Source organism: Bos javanicus, chromosome 1 (assembly GCF_032452875.1).
Source record: "Bos javanicus breed banteng chromosome 1, ARS-OSU_banteng_1.0, whole genome shotgun sequence".
In the NCBI taxonomy this organism is placed as follows: Eukaryota; Metazoa; Chordata; class Mammalia; order Artiodactyla; family Bovidae; genus Bos; species Bos javanicus.
The window spans coordinates 3,289,273-3,303,903 of NC_083868.1; the positions used below are offsets into that span (position 1 = coordinate 3,289,273).

Sequence of the window (14,631 nt, forward strand, 5' to 3'; positions counted from 1 at the left end):
TTGCCGTAATCTTTCCCAGGCTGGATTTTGTCTTTGAAACAATAGGAAATGACAAGGTCTATTTTTCTTTTCTTGAAAGAACTCGATCCACGGAGTCATGAGTTGGAACAGAGAAAGTCCGGGGAATTAATATGCACCCCCGATCGGAAGTGACCAGCTTTCCTGTCTTTGTTCTGCCGAGTCCTGGAGTCTGAGCTCATGATACCCCAGGCAGTGTGCTTACAAGCAGGAAGGCTGCATTTTCACCTCCAGATAAATCCCCATCTGGGTTTTCTGTTGGACCCATTGGAAAGAAATGCAATTAGGCCCTGAGCAGTCTTCAAGCAAAGACTGGAAACCTTCCAAAGAAAGGCTGTGCCAGATATCCTTCGGTCCTCGACATACATTTGCATCATTGGAGAAGTTCACTGTGTCTTAAAGCACCTTTGAGAGTCAGGCCCTGGAAGAGCTTTCTATTAAAAGCTGTTTAATTTCTCCAACAGAAAATTCAGTTGTAATTTGGTAACATCTAAGACACTGAGACTAACTGGGGGCTTCCCTGGTGGCTCAGTGGTAAAGAATCCACCTGTCAATGCGAGAGACGCGGATTCGATCCCTGATCGGGGAAGATCCTACATGCTGGACAGCCGTTAAGCCCAAGTGCCACAACTATGGAGCCTGAGCCCATGAGTCATAGAGCTTATCCTCCAGAACAAGAGAAGCCACCCCAACAGGAAGCCCACGCACCACAACTGGAGGATCGCTCCCACTCGCCGCAACTAGAGAAAAGTCCTTGAAGCAAAGAAGACCCAGCACGGCCAGTAAATAAATAATAAAAGAAAGAAAGAAAGAAAATTATATTTAAAAAAGGCTAGCTGGATAGTGATCGGCAACCTTAAAATGAGGAGAAATTACTATTCCAAGAGCTCGAGGCCTACGTGGTTGGAGGCCAGGCCCAGCTGATTACTGGCTGTGAGTGGGTTGAAAGCCTGATCTCAGGGCTTCCCTGATGGTTCAGTGGTAAAGAATCCTCCTGCCGGCGCAGGAGACACGGGTTCGATTCCTGGGTTGGGAAGATCCCCCTGGGGAAGGAAATGGCAACCCACTCCAGTATTCTTGCCTGGGAAATCCCATGGACAGAGGAGCCTGGCGAGCTACAGTCCATGGGGTCAGACATGACTTAGTGACTAAATAACGAACCTGCTCTCAACACTGACGTTTGCTTCTGAGGGATGGAAGGATGCTGGCCCAAGTGGGTGATGCCGTCTCTACAGCCACTCCTGTTGTCTGGAGTCCAGCGCCTGAGGTTCTGTACCCTGTTAGCCTGAGGCCTCACTGCTCCCCATTCCCAAACATGTGCCTCCTGTTCCCACCTCCTGGCCCACTGCTGCGGCTTCCCCCGCCCCCCGCTCATGTTCCCGTACGACCACCTTTGACAACTCTGCTCATTCCTGAGGGCCCCGTTGAGCACCACCTCCCATCAGCCTCTCCAGCCCATCAGGTAGAACCATCTTTCTGGGTTCCCAGGGCCATCTTTCTGAGCATGTAACACCATTCCTACACTCTGGGTTGTGAAGCTGAAATCCCCAAAGGATAAAGAGAAGGCCTGTGCAGACTCTGCTCCCAGATTCGGCCGAGAGATGGAAGATCCTGAAAGTGAACAGGAAGAGGAAGGCGGGAGGGGTGGGCCTGGTGGGTCAGCTGCTGTTGCCTGGCGGGGTAAGGGGACAGGGCCTCGAGGTGAGGAAGGCTTGGCCTGGGGTCTCTCTCTGGACCCTTCCTGGGGGTGGGGGGCTGCTGCTAGCCGTTGGGTCAGGAGGAATGCGGGGGCTGGCTCATCTCGGAAGCTCTGTGCTTCTCAGGAGGCAAAAGAAGGGGAATGTACAGCAGCTGCTGCTGCAGGACAGGTGGCTGGGGCAAAAGGCCCCCATGGGCTGTTCCCCCCTCTCTGGGGCAGGAAAGGCAGACCCGACGGCTGGGGCTGCGGTTCTGCAGGGATCGGGACGTACAAAGACTGGATGGCACCAAGGGCCGCCATAGGACAGAGCCCACAGGGCTTGGGGACTAGGGGCACGTCAGGGTGTCCCCAGAAAGGTGAGCCCAGTGGGAGTAGGTGCAACTTTGTCCCACGTTTCTGTGCCCAGATTTATTTTTATTTATTTATTGAGTCAGCAAATATTATATATATATATTTTTTAAACTTTTAATTTTGTATTGGGATATAGCTGATGAACAATGTCATGATAGTTTCAGGGGAACAGCGAAGAGACTCAGCCACGCGTACACATTCTGCACCTGTGATGTTGATCCGATGACACCCTCGGTTGGTAATGAAATACCTGCTCCATTTCATTGCAGTGAGCTGGGCCTGGCTCTCCCTGTCTGACCGAACACTCTGGCTCAGCATCGCCCAGCAGAGCTCCCTGCACCATCCAAGACAGGAGCCACTGGCCACGTGGCCACTGAGTCACTAGTGTGACTGAGGAGCTGACTTTTAAATGCTATTAACTGCTTTCGGTTTAAGATTAGCTAGGCACATGTGGCTGCTGGCTCTGTGTTGGACGATCAGCATTGTGTTTAGACACCGGCTCATTCATTCTCAAGGGAGCCTAGCACTGCCCCCGCAGGGAGGTGCCTGTTGACTTGAAATTCCTACAAAGAATGTGATGGCCTTGGATGATTATTAGCTGGCTTCCTGCATTTTCCCTTATCTGGCTGATATTATCGTGCCTCTTTCTTGCCTTATTTCCAGCTATAGACCAGTATGGCTTCCAGTCGACAGGGCATTTAGCTGGAGTGTTTATTTAGGATTTAATCTCTGAGGCTATGGGCCAGTCATGGGATGGAGTTTGGCCAACTCTGCACTGGTGGTCAGGCTTACAATGGGCTTCTTAAAACCAAGCTGACCACAGTTCCGGGTTTATGACTATCCTGCCAACACTGGGCCCGGCTTTTCAGGTCCAACTTCACAATGGAGTTGGCTGAAGAATCCAAAGAAGGTCAGGCCTTGACACTTTTCTGGGAGCTCTGCGGATAGTCATTCCTCCTCCAAACTCCTCTCTGTGGCAGGGCTGGAGGCTGCCTTGTCCTCTTCAGCAGCTTGTTCTCATTTTGCCCTTGAGTTCTGTCCGATCCTCTGAGGACAGTGTAACTGATGACGTTTTGGCCATGCTGGATGCTGAAACTCAGGAGGAAGAAATAATTGACGAAATCGATGAATTTGATGGAATTGATGAAAAGAAAAGCTTTCATTTATGGTGGTTTTTCTTTTTTAAATGCAGGTGTTTTTTTTTTCAATTATTTCCTTTTGGCTGTGCTGAGGCTTCATTGGTTCACGGGCTTTTCTCCAGTTGCAGCGAGTGAGGGCTACTCTCCAGCTGCAGCTCACGGGCTTCTCATTGAAATGGCTTCGCTTATTGCAGAGCATGGGCTCTAGGTGTTCGAGCTTCAGCAGCTGCATTTTGAGGGCTCAACAGCTGTGGCACACCGACTTAAGCTCCTCAGCATGTGAAATTTTCCCAGACCAGGGATCAAACCCATGTCCCCTGTGTTGGCAAGTGGACTCCTATTCACTGTACCACCAGGGAAGTCCAGTTTCCCAAGATTTCTGAACGAGTGGCTTATTGAAGCAGTGCTCTTAGGAGAAATACTTCCAAGAAAATTGCTGTGGTCTGAGTGTTTGTGCCCCTCCAAATTCACGTTCACATCCTAAGCCCCAGAGGTAAGGCCTCCGGGAGATTTTGTTTTTGTTTTGTTTTTGCCACACCACATGGCAAGTGGGATTTTAGTTCCCTGACAAAGAATCGAACCCACGCCCTCTGCATTGGAAGCTTGGAATCTCAACCACTAGACCACCAGGGAAATCCCTCTAGAGCTTTCTAGATCAAAAACGTGGAGCCCTCATGAATGAGATTAGTGCCCTTATCGTAGAAACCCTACAAAGTTCCCTGTGTCCCTTCCATCGTGTGAGAACACAGCGGGAAGTCTACAACCCAGGAGAGGGCCCTCCCCATACCATGCTGACACCTTGAGCTTGGACTTCCAGCCCCCAGACTGTGAGGAGGAAATTTCTAAATTTTATAGGCTACCTAGTCTGTGGGATTTTGTTACAGCAGCCCAAGCAGGCTAAGACAGAAATGTGCTCACTCAGTCATGTCACTTTGCAACCCAATGGACTGTAGCCTGCCAGGCTCCTTTGTCCATGGGATTCTTTAGGCAAGAATACTGCAGTGGGTTGCCATTTCCTCCTCCAGGGGATCTTCCCAACCCAGGGACTGAACCAGGGTCTCCTGCATCGCAGGCAGATTCTTTACCATCTGAGCCACCGGGGAAGCCCTAAGACAGAATTCAGTTCAGTTCAGTTCAGTCGCTCAGTCGTGTCCGACTCTTTGTGACCCCATGAATCACAGCACGCCAGGCCTCCCTGTCCATCACCAACTCCGGGAGTTCACTCAGATTCACGTCCATCAAGTCAGTGATGCCATCCAGCCATCTCATCCTCTGGCGTCCCCTTCTCCTCCTGCCCGCAATCTCTCCCAGCATCAGAGTCTTTTCCAATGAGTCAACTCTTCGCATGAGGTGGCCAAAGTACTGGAGTTTCAGCTTTAGCATCATTCCTTCCAAAGAAATCCCAGGGCTGATCTCCTTCAGAATGGACTGGTTGGATCTCCTTGTAGTCCAAGGGACTCCCAAGAGTCTTCTCCAACACCACAGTTCAAAAGCATCAATTCTTTAGCGCTCAGCTTTCTTCACAGTCCAACTCTCACATCCACACATGACCACTGGAAAAAACATAGCCTTGACTAGACGAACCTTTGACAGAATTGGTGAGGGGCAATTCTCTGCAAAAGAGGACAGCTCTGGGCCACTCACAGCCGCCCTTGCAGCAGCTGGGGTGGTACCAGGCCTGGTGCAGGGTTCTGGGTGGGCACAGCATCATGCCTGGCCCATTTGTGGGGTTGGCAGTGGGACCACTCACAGGGCCTCTGGGGAATTTCTTGGTCCCTGGCTGTGTGTGGGCTTCCCTGGTGGCTCAAAGGGTAAAACATCTGCCTGCAATATGGGAGACCTGGGTTCAATCCCCGGGTTGGGAAGATCCCCTAGAGAAAGAAATGTCAATCCACTCCAGTACTCTTGCCTGGAAAACGCCATGGACGGAGGAGACTGGTAGGCTACAGTCCCTGGGATCACAAAGAGTTACACACAACTGAGCAACATCACTTCTTCTGGCTGTGCACTCCTCCATGAAGCAGCAAGTGCCCCAACATTGACAGAGCAAGACGGGCCCAGCTAACAAGCTCTGTGAACCCAGAAGGACTGAATTTTACAGCAGGAGGCTCACATTTTCAAAGTCAGTGTTTTGCAGCAAGTAACTGAGGCAGTGATATGGGCAAACTTCCCACCGAGCTGGCCTCTTTTCACAGGACTTCTGGGACCCCACCGCCTGGAGACCGTGGGGCGGCAGTGGCCCCGACTTGCACAAAGCTTAGAAGCAGCAGTCTATGAGTGCCCTGCACTCTCTGGGCGGAATTCCACCTGGGAGCTTCCACCAGCCACGCACTCCATTGGCAACCCCTGATTCAAAGCTGCGCTGGTCCTTTCCTTCCTGGGCTTTGTGCCCATCCAAACATTCTCAGCAGGACTCCTCAGCCTCCTTCCTTGAGAAGACCGTGGCATTCTTCTCGTGGGCTCGGAAAATGCAAACGAACAACTTATTGCATTTGTGCAAGCCAAAGACTGCTCTTCGCCTTGGCTGGCCTGTTTCCCAGCTGCCTCTCTGGGGGTCCTGGGAGGATGTGCATGTGTGTGGAGGTTGGGGGGAGACACAGGTAAGAGAAGAACCATTGTGGCATTCAACAAGAGCTTTGAGACTGAGGTCAGTGTGGGCGCAGCTCTTTCTCTGGCTGAAAAAGTAAAAACCTTCAGCTGGCATGTTCTCTTTAGGCTCACAGAGCCATCAGATGAAGGTAGTTATGTTCACGGAGCCAGAGAAGATGCTGCTTGGGAATTAGGACTAGAGACCGTGGTGGGAGGCTGTTCTGGGAGCCGAGACAGCACTGAAGTGCCTCTTGCTGAGCTCAGGAAATAAAAGGACAAGGGTTCTCTTTGATTAGAACAAAATTCTCATGAAGAATTTAAACAATGGAGCCATATGTTCATTCTCTGCTATGACCTGGAAGAGATTTATCTCTAATGACAGACTGAAAGCGAGTCATCCCGCCCTGTCAACTTCTCCCAATCCCCTATGTTATAGATGGACGACTCGGGTCCCTGGAGGTGCTGAGGGGTTTCAGCCTCTGCCTACACCATCCTAGCCTGTGCATATGACACCTCTGTGGACCGAGTCCTACCTTCCCACCTTCTCAGGTAAGTGTAAGAGACGCACATTCTGAAATTGACAGAAGCAAGAGTGTCACTCTGACTCACCTTCAGTCCCTGTTCCTTTAGTTGAATGGAATCCACCTAATGCCTAGTCAACTGTATCTGCAATTGTGTTTTTACATGTAGTCTCTTTTCTTTTTCTGGCTGCACTGTGAGCAGTATATGAAATCTTAGTTCCCGATTAGGGATTGAACTTGCACCCCTTGCACTGAAGGCATTGGAATTTTAATCACTGGACTGCTGGGGAAGTCCCTGTGTAGTTCCACTGCTATTAAAATGCTACACATGAATGTTTACAGCAGCACTACTCACAGGAGCCCAACGCGGAAGCAACCCAGATGTCTACAAATGGATGAATTAATGAACTCAGCGTGGTCTCTCCATATGTGACAGTGTTAGTTGCTCAGTCATGTCCTGCTCTTTGCAACCCCATGGAATGTAGCCTGCCAGGCTCCTCTGTCCATGGAATTCTCCAGGAAAGAATACTGGAGTGGGTAGCCATTCTCTTCTCCAGGGGATCTTCCCAACTCAGGGATTGAACCAGGTCTCCTGCATTGCAGATTCCTCGTCTGAGGCACGAGGAAAGCCTGGTTTATACATGTAGTGAAATATTATTCAGCCGTAAAAAGGAAGTACTGATTCATGCCACAGCACAAATGAACTTGAGGACATTATGCTAAATGAAGGAAGCCAGTGACCAAAGATTCCATTTACATGTGTGATTCCCTTTATATGAACTACCCAGAATAACTAAATGCACAGACACAGACTGGTAGTTGCCAGGGGCTGGAGAAAGGAGGGGATGGGGAGTGGCTGCTTACTGGGGCAGGAGTTTTACTTTCTGGTATTGAAAGTGTTTTGGAATTAGGTAGAAGAGGCCTCCCTGATGGCTCAGATGGTAAAGAGTCTGCCTCAATGTGGGCAACTTGGTTTTGATCCTGGGTCAGGAAGATCCTTTGGAGAAGGAAGTGGCAACCCACTCCAGAATTCTTGCCTGGAAAATCCCATGGGAGGAGCCTGGCAGGCTACAGTCCATGGTGGAAGCAAAGAGTTGTACATGACTGAGCGACTTCACTTCAGAATTAGGTAGAAGTGGTGGTCCTACCACACTGTGAATATATTAAAAGCCACTGAACTGCGTGCCTTAAAGTGGTTAATTTTACTTCACATGAATTTCAACTTTGGTGTAGACTAAAAGTTTGTGTACCTTAAAATTCATGTTAAAACCTAACACCTAATGTGATGGTATTTGGAGGTGGGACCTTTGAGAAGTGATTAGGTCATGATGGCAGAGCCCTCATGGATAAGACTAGCACCCTTAATAAAGGAGACCTCCAGCTTCCTGGGTGGCTCAGTGGTAAAGAATCTGCATGCCAATGCAGGAGACGCAGGATCAATCTGTGGGACAGGAAGATTGCCTGAAGAAGGAAATGGCAACTCACTCTAGTATTTTTGCCTGGAAAAATCCCATGGACAGGAGCCTGGCTGGCTACAGTCCATGGGGTCATGAAGAGTTGGACATGACTGAGCAACTGAGCAGGAACCAAAGGAGACCTCAGAGAATTCCCAGCCCCCTCTGCCATGTGGGCACCCAGCAAGAAGACGGCCAGCTATGAGCCAGGAAGCCAGGCTCTCACCAGACACTGAATTTGCTGGCCCCCTGATCTTGGACTTTCAGCCTCCAAAATAGAAATAAATTTCTGTTGTTTATAAGCCATTCAGTCTACGGTATTTTTGTAATAGCAGCTAGAATAAACTAAGGCAAACTGAATAACAAAAAACAAAGCAAAGCAAAATGCAGCCACTCCCCCATACGGGCAGCTAGGCTGGTTGATGAGAGACGGGCCCTTCCCCCAACACCCACCTCCTCTGTGTGACTCAGAGGGGCCTTCCACCCTCAGGATCTGGGGACTGAGGGAAATGCCTTCCATCCTCTCTGTTGATACCTGGGATACTGAGGGAACAGCTAGGATTTCCTCCTCACCTTACCCCTGAGTCAGCTCCAGCACTTTGTACCATGTGACTTGGCCCCACTACTTAACCTGTCAACCTTCAGCCTCCTCAACGATTTATACCTGCTTGCGGGGTTGATGTGATGATGAAGTAAGATAAGGAGGGAGACCTCATTGGTAGTCAGCATATGAGAAGATTTGACACCATCATTTTTATGCTCTAAGTACCTCTGGGACAAGAAAGAAAAAAAATTCTTTTCTTGTTCTCAGTTCAATTCAGTTCACTTCAGTCGCTCAGTCGTGTCCGATTCTTTGCGACTCCGTGAACCGCAGCATGCCAGGCCTCCCTGTCCATCACCAACTCCTGGAATTTATTCAAACTCATGTCCACTGAGTCGGTGATACCATCCAACCATCTCATCCTCTGCCGTCCCCTTCTCCTCTTGCCTTCAATCTTTCCCAGCATCAGGGTCTTTTCCAAGGAGTCAGTTCTTTGCATCAGGTGGCCAAAGTATTGGAGTTTCAGCTTCAGCATCAGTCCTTCCAATGAATATTCAGGATTGATCTCCTTTAGGATGTACTGGTTGGATCTCCTTGCAGTCCAAGGGACTTTCAAGAGTCTTCTCCAATACCACAGTTCAAAAGCATCAATTCTTCAGCACTCAGCTTTCTTTATGGTCCAACTCTCACATCCATACATGACTACTGGAAAAACCATAGCTTTGACTAAATGGGCCTTTGTTGGCAAAGTAACATCTCTGCTTTTTAATATGCTGTCTAAGCTGGTCATGGCTTTTCTTCCAAGGAGTAAGCGTTTTTTAATTTCATGGCTGCAATCACCATCTGCAGTGATCTTGAAGTCCCCAAAAATAAAGTCAGTCACTGTTTCCCCATCTATTTGCCATGAAGTGATGGGACCAGATGCCATGATCTTAGTTTTCTGAATGTTGAATTTTAAGCCAATTTTTTCACTCTCCTCTTTCACTTTCATCAAGAGGCTCTTTTGTTCTTCTTTGCTTTCTGCCATCAGGGTGGTGTCATCTCCATATCTGAGGTTATTGATATTTCTCCCGGCAGTCTTGATTCCAGCTTGTGCTTCATTCATTAGTCACTCAGTCTTGTCCGACTCTTTGTGACTTGATGGATTGTAGCCCGCCAGGCTCCTCTGTCCATGGAATTCTCCAGGCCAGAATACTGGAGTGGGTAGCCTTTCTCTTCTTCAGGGGATCTTCCCAACCCAGGGATCGAAACTGGGTTTCCTGCATTGCAGGCAGATTCTTTACCATTTGAGCCACGAATGAAGCCCCATTGTAAACCACTGTTGTTTTAGTCACTAAACTATGCCCAACTCTTTTGTGACCGCTCCCCCCCGCCCATGGATTGTCTCCTGCATTGGCAGACAGATTCTTTACCACTGAGCCATGTAAACCATAATTTATTTATAAAATCAAGACCAAATCCAGTCTACGGCCTGTTTTTGTACAGTCCATGAGCTAAGAATGGCTTTTACATTTTAAAATAATTAAGAATATATGACGTGAAACTTCATTAATTTCAAATTTCAGTTTCCACAAATAAAGTTTTATTGAAACACAGCTGTGTTCATCCATTATGTATTAGCTGTGGTTGCTTTTGAGCTCCAGTGGCAGAGGTGAGTAGTGGGGGTAGACACTATCTGAAGAGAAATGCCTAAAATATTTATTATCTTCACTTTAAATTTTTTTTTGCCAACCCTGTCTCTAAACATAATACCACCAGTGAGCCTGAGGTCACTCAACTCATGCTTGCCATCTTGAATATTAGTATAATTTCTTGATGGATAGACAGAGATCTTCTAAACATCCATCTGTAAAATGAGAATGATAGCATCATCGCATGAAGTTGTCATGAGTATTAAATAACTTAGTGCATGAAAAGCAGCTAGAACAGTGCTGGGCATTATAAGTGCTCGATAAATGTGAACTCTAGTTCTGTTAGCATATACACATGAATTTAGATAAATAATAGAAGACCAAGACTTCTTCCCTCCAGATTTATTTTGGGATGTGCTGTAAACAGTTTGAAATGTCCCTTTAAGAACTTTCTGGCTTCCCCAGTATTGGATGGCATGACAAATTCTCCTTCACAGAAGGTACAAGCGGAACAGAGCTGGAGGGGCTTTGGGAACCTTCCCTCTTCAGAAAGTGTGCTCACATCCTGTATCTGGCTCTCAGTAGAACTGGCCCATGTTTCTCGGGAGTGAAGTGTCCAAGCCACTGTTCATCCATATTTCCTGGATGATCTGCTCCCTGCGCTCAATCCTTTCTGCCAACTCTGCAGCCTCTATGGAACTGTAGACAGGATATGTAGTCCTACAAAACCCAGACAGTTCCCCTGGGAAGTCGGAGTCAGAGGAGTCCTCCTCCCCCTCCTCATCCTGGCTGTCCTCCTCGGCCTTGTCACTTCCTGGCACAAGGTGCTCCCTCGCCAGCTGCAGCTCCTGGAAGTCCTTGGTGCAGGACACTCTGATGACCAAAGCACACAACGTGAGTGCCAGACCAACGCAGACACTGGACACGAACAGCAGGGCGGCTCTCTCGGGATGGGCTGCAAAGGCAAGAGAGCACATCAGGACCCAGAGGAGCCGCCAGTCCTCAGCAGGCCTAAGTCCCATAGAAACGGTTATGTGCCCAGGCAGGAGGGTAACGCAGAATCCCAATCCTGGACAGAATCTCTGAGACCATCCACACCTAAGAGCATATACCCCGACTAATTAAAACAAACAAAAAAGCAGTTTGGAGCATGTATAGTCAATATATGTATGTTTATGAGAGGGCACATACCAAAGGACCTGAGAAGCTGAACCTTCCTGAGTTCATATGCAGACCTGCCACTCACTAGTTGTGTGACTTTTGACAAATTACATCACCTCTCTCTGCCTCAGTTTTTTTCACCTGTAAAATGGAGCCCAAAGCCCCTTTCTATCATAAAGTTGAGTTACTTTCTATGATGCTCTCAGAACACTCAATGACACATAACAAATGTTTAAGAAGCTGTCAGCTATTATTCATTGTAGTAAACTTTGAAAAATGAATTACATATAAAGTATGAGTGTAAGTCCTAAGATATTAAATGTTACACAGCTTAATTTCTTTCAGATTAAAAAATAAATATAAATAAAGGTTCTGGTAATGAAAGTTCAACATCCAAATGATTGTATAATAGGAATAGAAGTAATGCTAATTTGTACTATGTACCCTGGTCTAAATCCTAATATATGTTTAATCCTTACACTAGCCCTATGTGGAAAGGACTACTCCTCTTCAGCTCTGTATCCCTGGAGGTACTAGCATTTCCATTTGGGGAAGTAACAATCCAGTTAACTTTCCTATAATATAGATCAGGAGCTGACAGATTTTTTTTCCTATAAGGGGTCAGATAGGACCTATTTTAGGCTTCGTGGGCCTCAGGATCTGTGTGGCAACTTCTCAGCTGTGCTGTTGTAACATGAAAGATGATACAGATATGGCTGTGTTCTAATAAAACTTTATTTACAAAACCAGCCTGTGGGCTGTACTTTGTGAATCCCCAACATAGAGACTCAGACTGAGGGTGGCATGGGGAGCCACCGTCTGAGCTTGGTTGGCTTCTTTAGGTGGAGCCAGGACAGGAACCCAGCTCCTGAGCTGTGAGCAGCTTGTGAGATGAACATCTACAACCACTGGCACGTGCTCCTACGTCTCCACAGAACCATCCTCCTCCAGGCACACAGCCTCCTGTTCACTCCACTTGAATAACGACTGTTGGCTCTGCTGCCTCTGTCCTTCCCAGAGACACAGACTGGAGGTTCAGATCTCAACGGCTGTTACGTTTCATGTCCAGTCAAGAAACCCAGGCCCTGTGATCTGACGGGAGAGCTCTAAGTGGGACACGTTATCTTCGTGAAACGTGAAACTTCCCCGGTTGGCTTCCTTCACTCGCAGTTCAAGTCACTGGTGAAGTCACCAGCCTCAAATGTTCTTTGTTGCCACCAGCCCTCTGAGCACAGTCTCATCACTCTCCCTAAGTCACAGAAGTCTGAACGCGAAGCTGATTTTGGCGGGGAGAGGGGCAGTGAGCTGTGTCTGCAATGCAGACAATATATTATAACATTAAAACTAGTAAATTTTAAATTAAAATATTAAAACATTATAAAAATAACAACAACATATTTTTCCCAAGAGTTAAGGTTATTTTGATTCTGGAAGTGTTGTTAGTCACTCAGTCCTAACTCTTTGCAACCCCATGGACTGCAGCCCACCAGGCTCCTCTGTCCATGGAATTCTCCAGGCAAGAATACTGGAGTGGGATGCTATTCCCTTCTCCGGGGTATGTTCCCATCCCAGGGATGGAACCCACATCTCTTGCACTGCAGGCAGGTTCTTTACTGTCTGAGCCACCAGGGAAGCGCCAAGATAGTTTGAAGATTTGGTCGACTGGAGGCACATCTTTTGTGTTCTATTTCTGCAAGTGGTGGTAGAACTGGGATTGGGAGATGCTGGCATTTGGGACACAGTTGTGAAGCCATTAAGCCAGAATATTACAGAAAATGATGCTAAGACCCAAGGCCCTGATCTGAGGGGGAAAATCCTTTCTCCTTCTCCCCTTGCATGTCAAAGCCTCTGCTGGGAGTGGACTCATTGCTTCTGACTCCACTGTCACCTTCCTTTCCTCCAAATCCTCCTCCTTTCTTGTCCCTGCTGCCTCCTGCCCCCCACCTCCCCGCCACTGCCCCACCAAACCTCTGGATCATTGTCTTCTCCAATCCCTCCTGTCCTCATGGTTCTGATATGGGCTTTCGGTGCAGCCATAATTCAGCTTCCCCTTCTCCTGTGAAAGCGTCAACTTTGAGCCCACCAACAGCCAGGCCAACAACATCACCTCCTGCCATGCCTGCAAGGACTGCTGCCGATGGCCAAACGGACTCCCACCCGTTTGTGACCTTTTCCAGCCAGCCCCATTCAGGACAGGCCAATTCCAGGCAGAAATACCCCGAGCTGGTCAAGCTTCTGGGAAACAGTGATCACCCACAGCCCCCTTCTCTCCTTGCCCACAAGACCATAATTCCCAGCAAGGGTTTCATGGGCGAAGAAGGAGCTCAGGCCAGGACAGAGGCCTGCCTCTGCTCCAGACAGGTGAGCTAGTTACTGTTTCCCCTTCCTTCCTCTCTCTCTCCTTCCCTAACCCTATTTCTTTTTTAAAGAATTAAACTAACCATGTTGTTGTTTAGTAGCTAAATTGTGTCTGACTAGTCTGGATCCTATGAACTGTAGCCCTTCAGGCTTCTATGTCCAGGGGATTCTTCAGGCAAGAATACTGGAGTGGGTTGCCAGTTCCTTCTCCAGGGGATCTTCCCGACCCAGGGATCAAACCCACACCTCCTGCTTGGTAGGCAGGTTCTTTACCACAGAGCCACCAGGGAAGCCTTAGGATATGACACATTCTCTTTATGGGTCAATATATGGCCTTCCTTTGTATTAATTCATTCAATTAAGCAATTTAAATTCTGTTACCAGCACCTGTGCTGTGAATAAGCCCCCTGAGTGGGAGCTGGACCTTAACAATACCTGTGTCTAACCTGTGGGTTCCCCTCCCACCAGCCTCCCCTCACATCAAGGTAACTACCACCTACATTCCATGGTCATTCCTCCCCTGCTTGCCTTTTTAATACAGCATTCTGCATCTCCATGTATTCCTAACAGCTTTATGAAAAGGGTGTAACATTACAGCTTAGTGTCTGGGCTTTGGCGTTTGCTTTGAACCCAACAGTATATGGCTGCATGCTACTCCGCTGTCTTGAAGGCACCGGTTCGTTCACGCAGTCGCCAGGCAGCGGGCATCCAGGGGCTGCCAGGTTCCTTCTGTGGGCCTTAGAGCCGCGACCACTCCTGCAAATGTCCCTGGGTCAACACGTGCAAGTGTTTCTCCCCGGTGCTGACCTAGGAGGGCAACTGAATGAGTTGTAAGATGTGTGACTTTGGGGAAATGTGGCCAGGGTGGCTTCCGGAGCGGCTGCAGTGCCTGAGAAATCGCGTGACTCCTCGTCTTCTCCAGCACTAGGTATGGACAGGATTCTAGCTTTTTCCCAATCATATGGGTACAAAACTGTATCTCGCTGTGGCTTGACTTGTATTTATTTCCCCGGCCCCCAATTATGTATCCATCTCTTCAGATGCTTACCTAGTCTCTCTTGTCAAAATGCTGGCTCATGTCACATGCCCACTTTTAAAACTGGGTCTGCGCTAGGTATATCTATGTATACATACAGGGTCCATATATTGTTGATATTAGGCATTAGACA

General features: G+C 48.2%; 1 protein-coding gene across 10 annotated transcripts in view; it reads right to left on the bottom strand.

The window, feature by feature from the left end:
• Positions 1–14,631, bottom strand: part of EVA1C (eva-1 homolog C) — a 135,948-nt gene that overhangs the window by 23,491 nt on the left and 97,826 nt on the right. For 5 of the 10 annotated variants that reach the window (XM_061417874.1, XM_061417185.1, XM_061417706.1 and 2 more), the window contains one exon: positions 10,331–10,898. The exons of the other annotated variants lie outside the window; for them this stretch is intronic. In XM_061417874.1, the coding sequence (XP_061273858.1) occupies positions 10,522–10,898 (377 nt within the window). In that variant the 3' untranslated portion in view covers positions 10,331–10,521. Of the gene's footprint in view, positions 1–10,330; positions 10,899–14,631 lie in introns of those variants that run through there. 10 annotated transcript variants of the gene reach the window in all.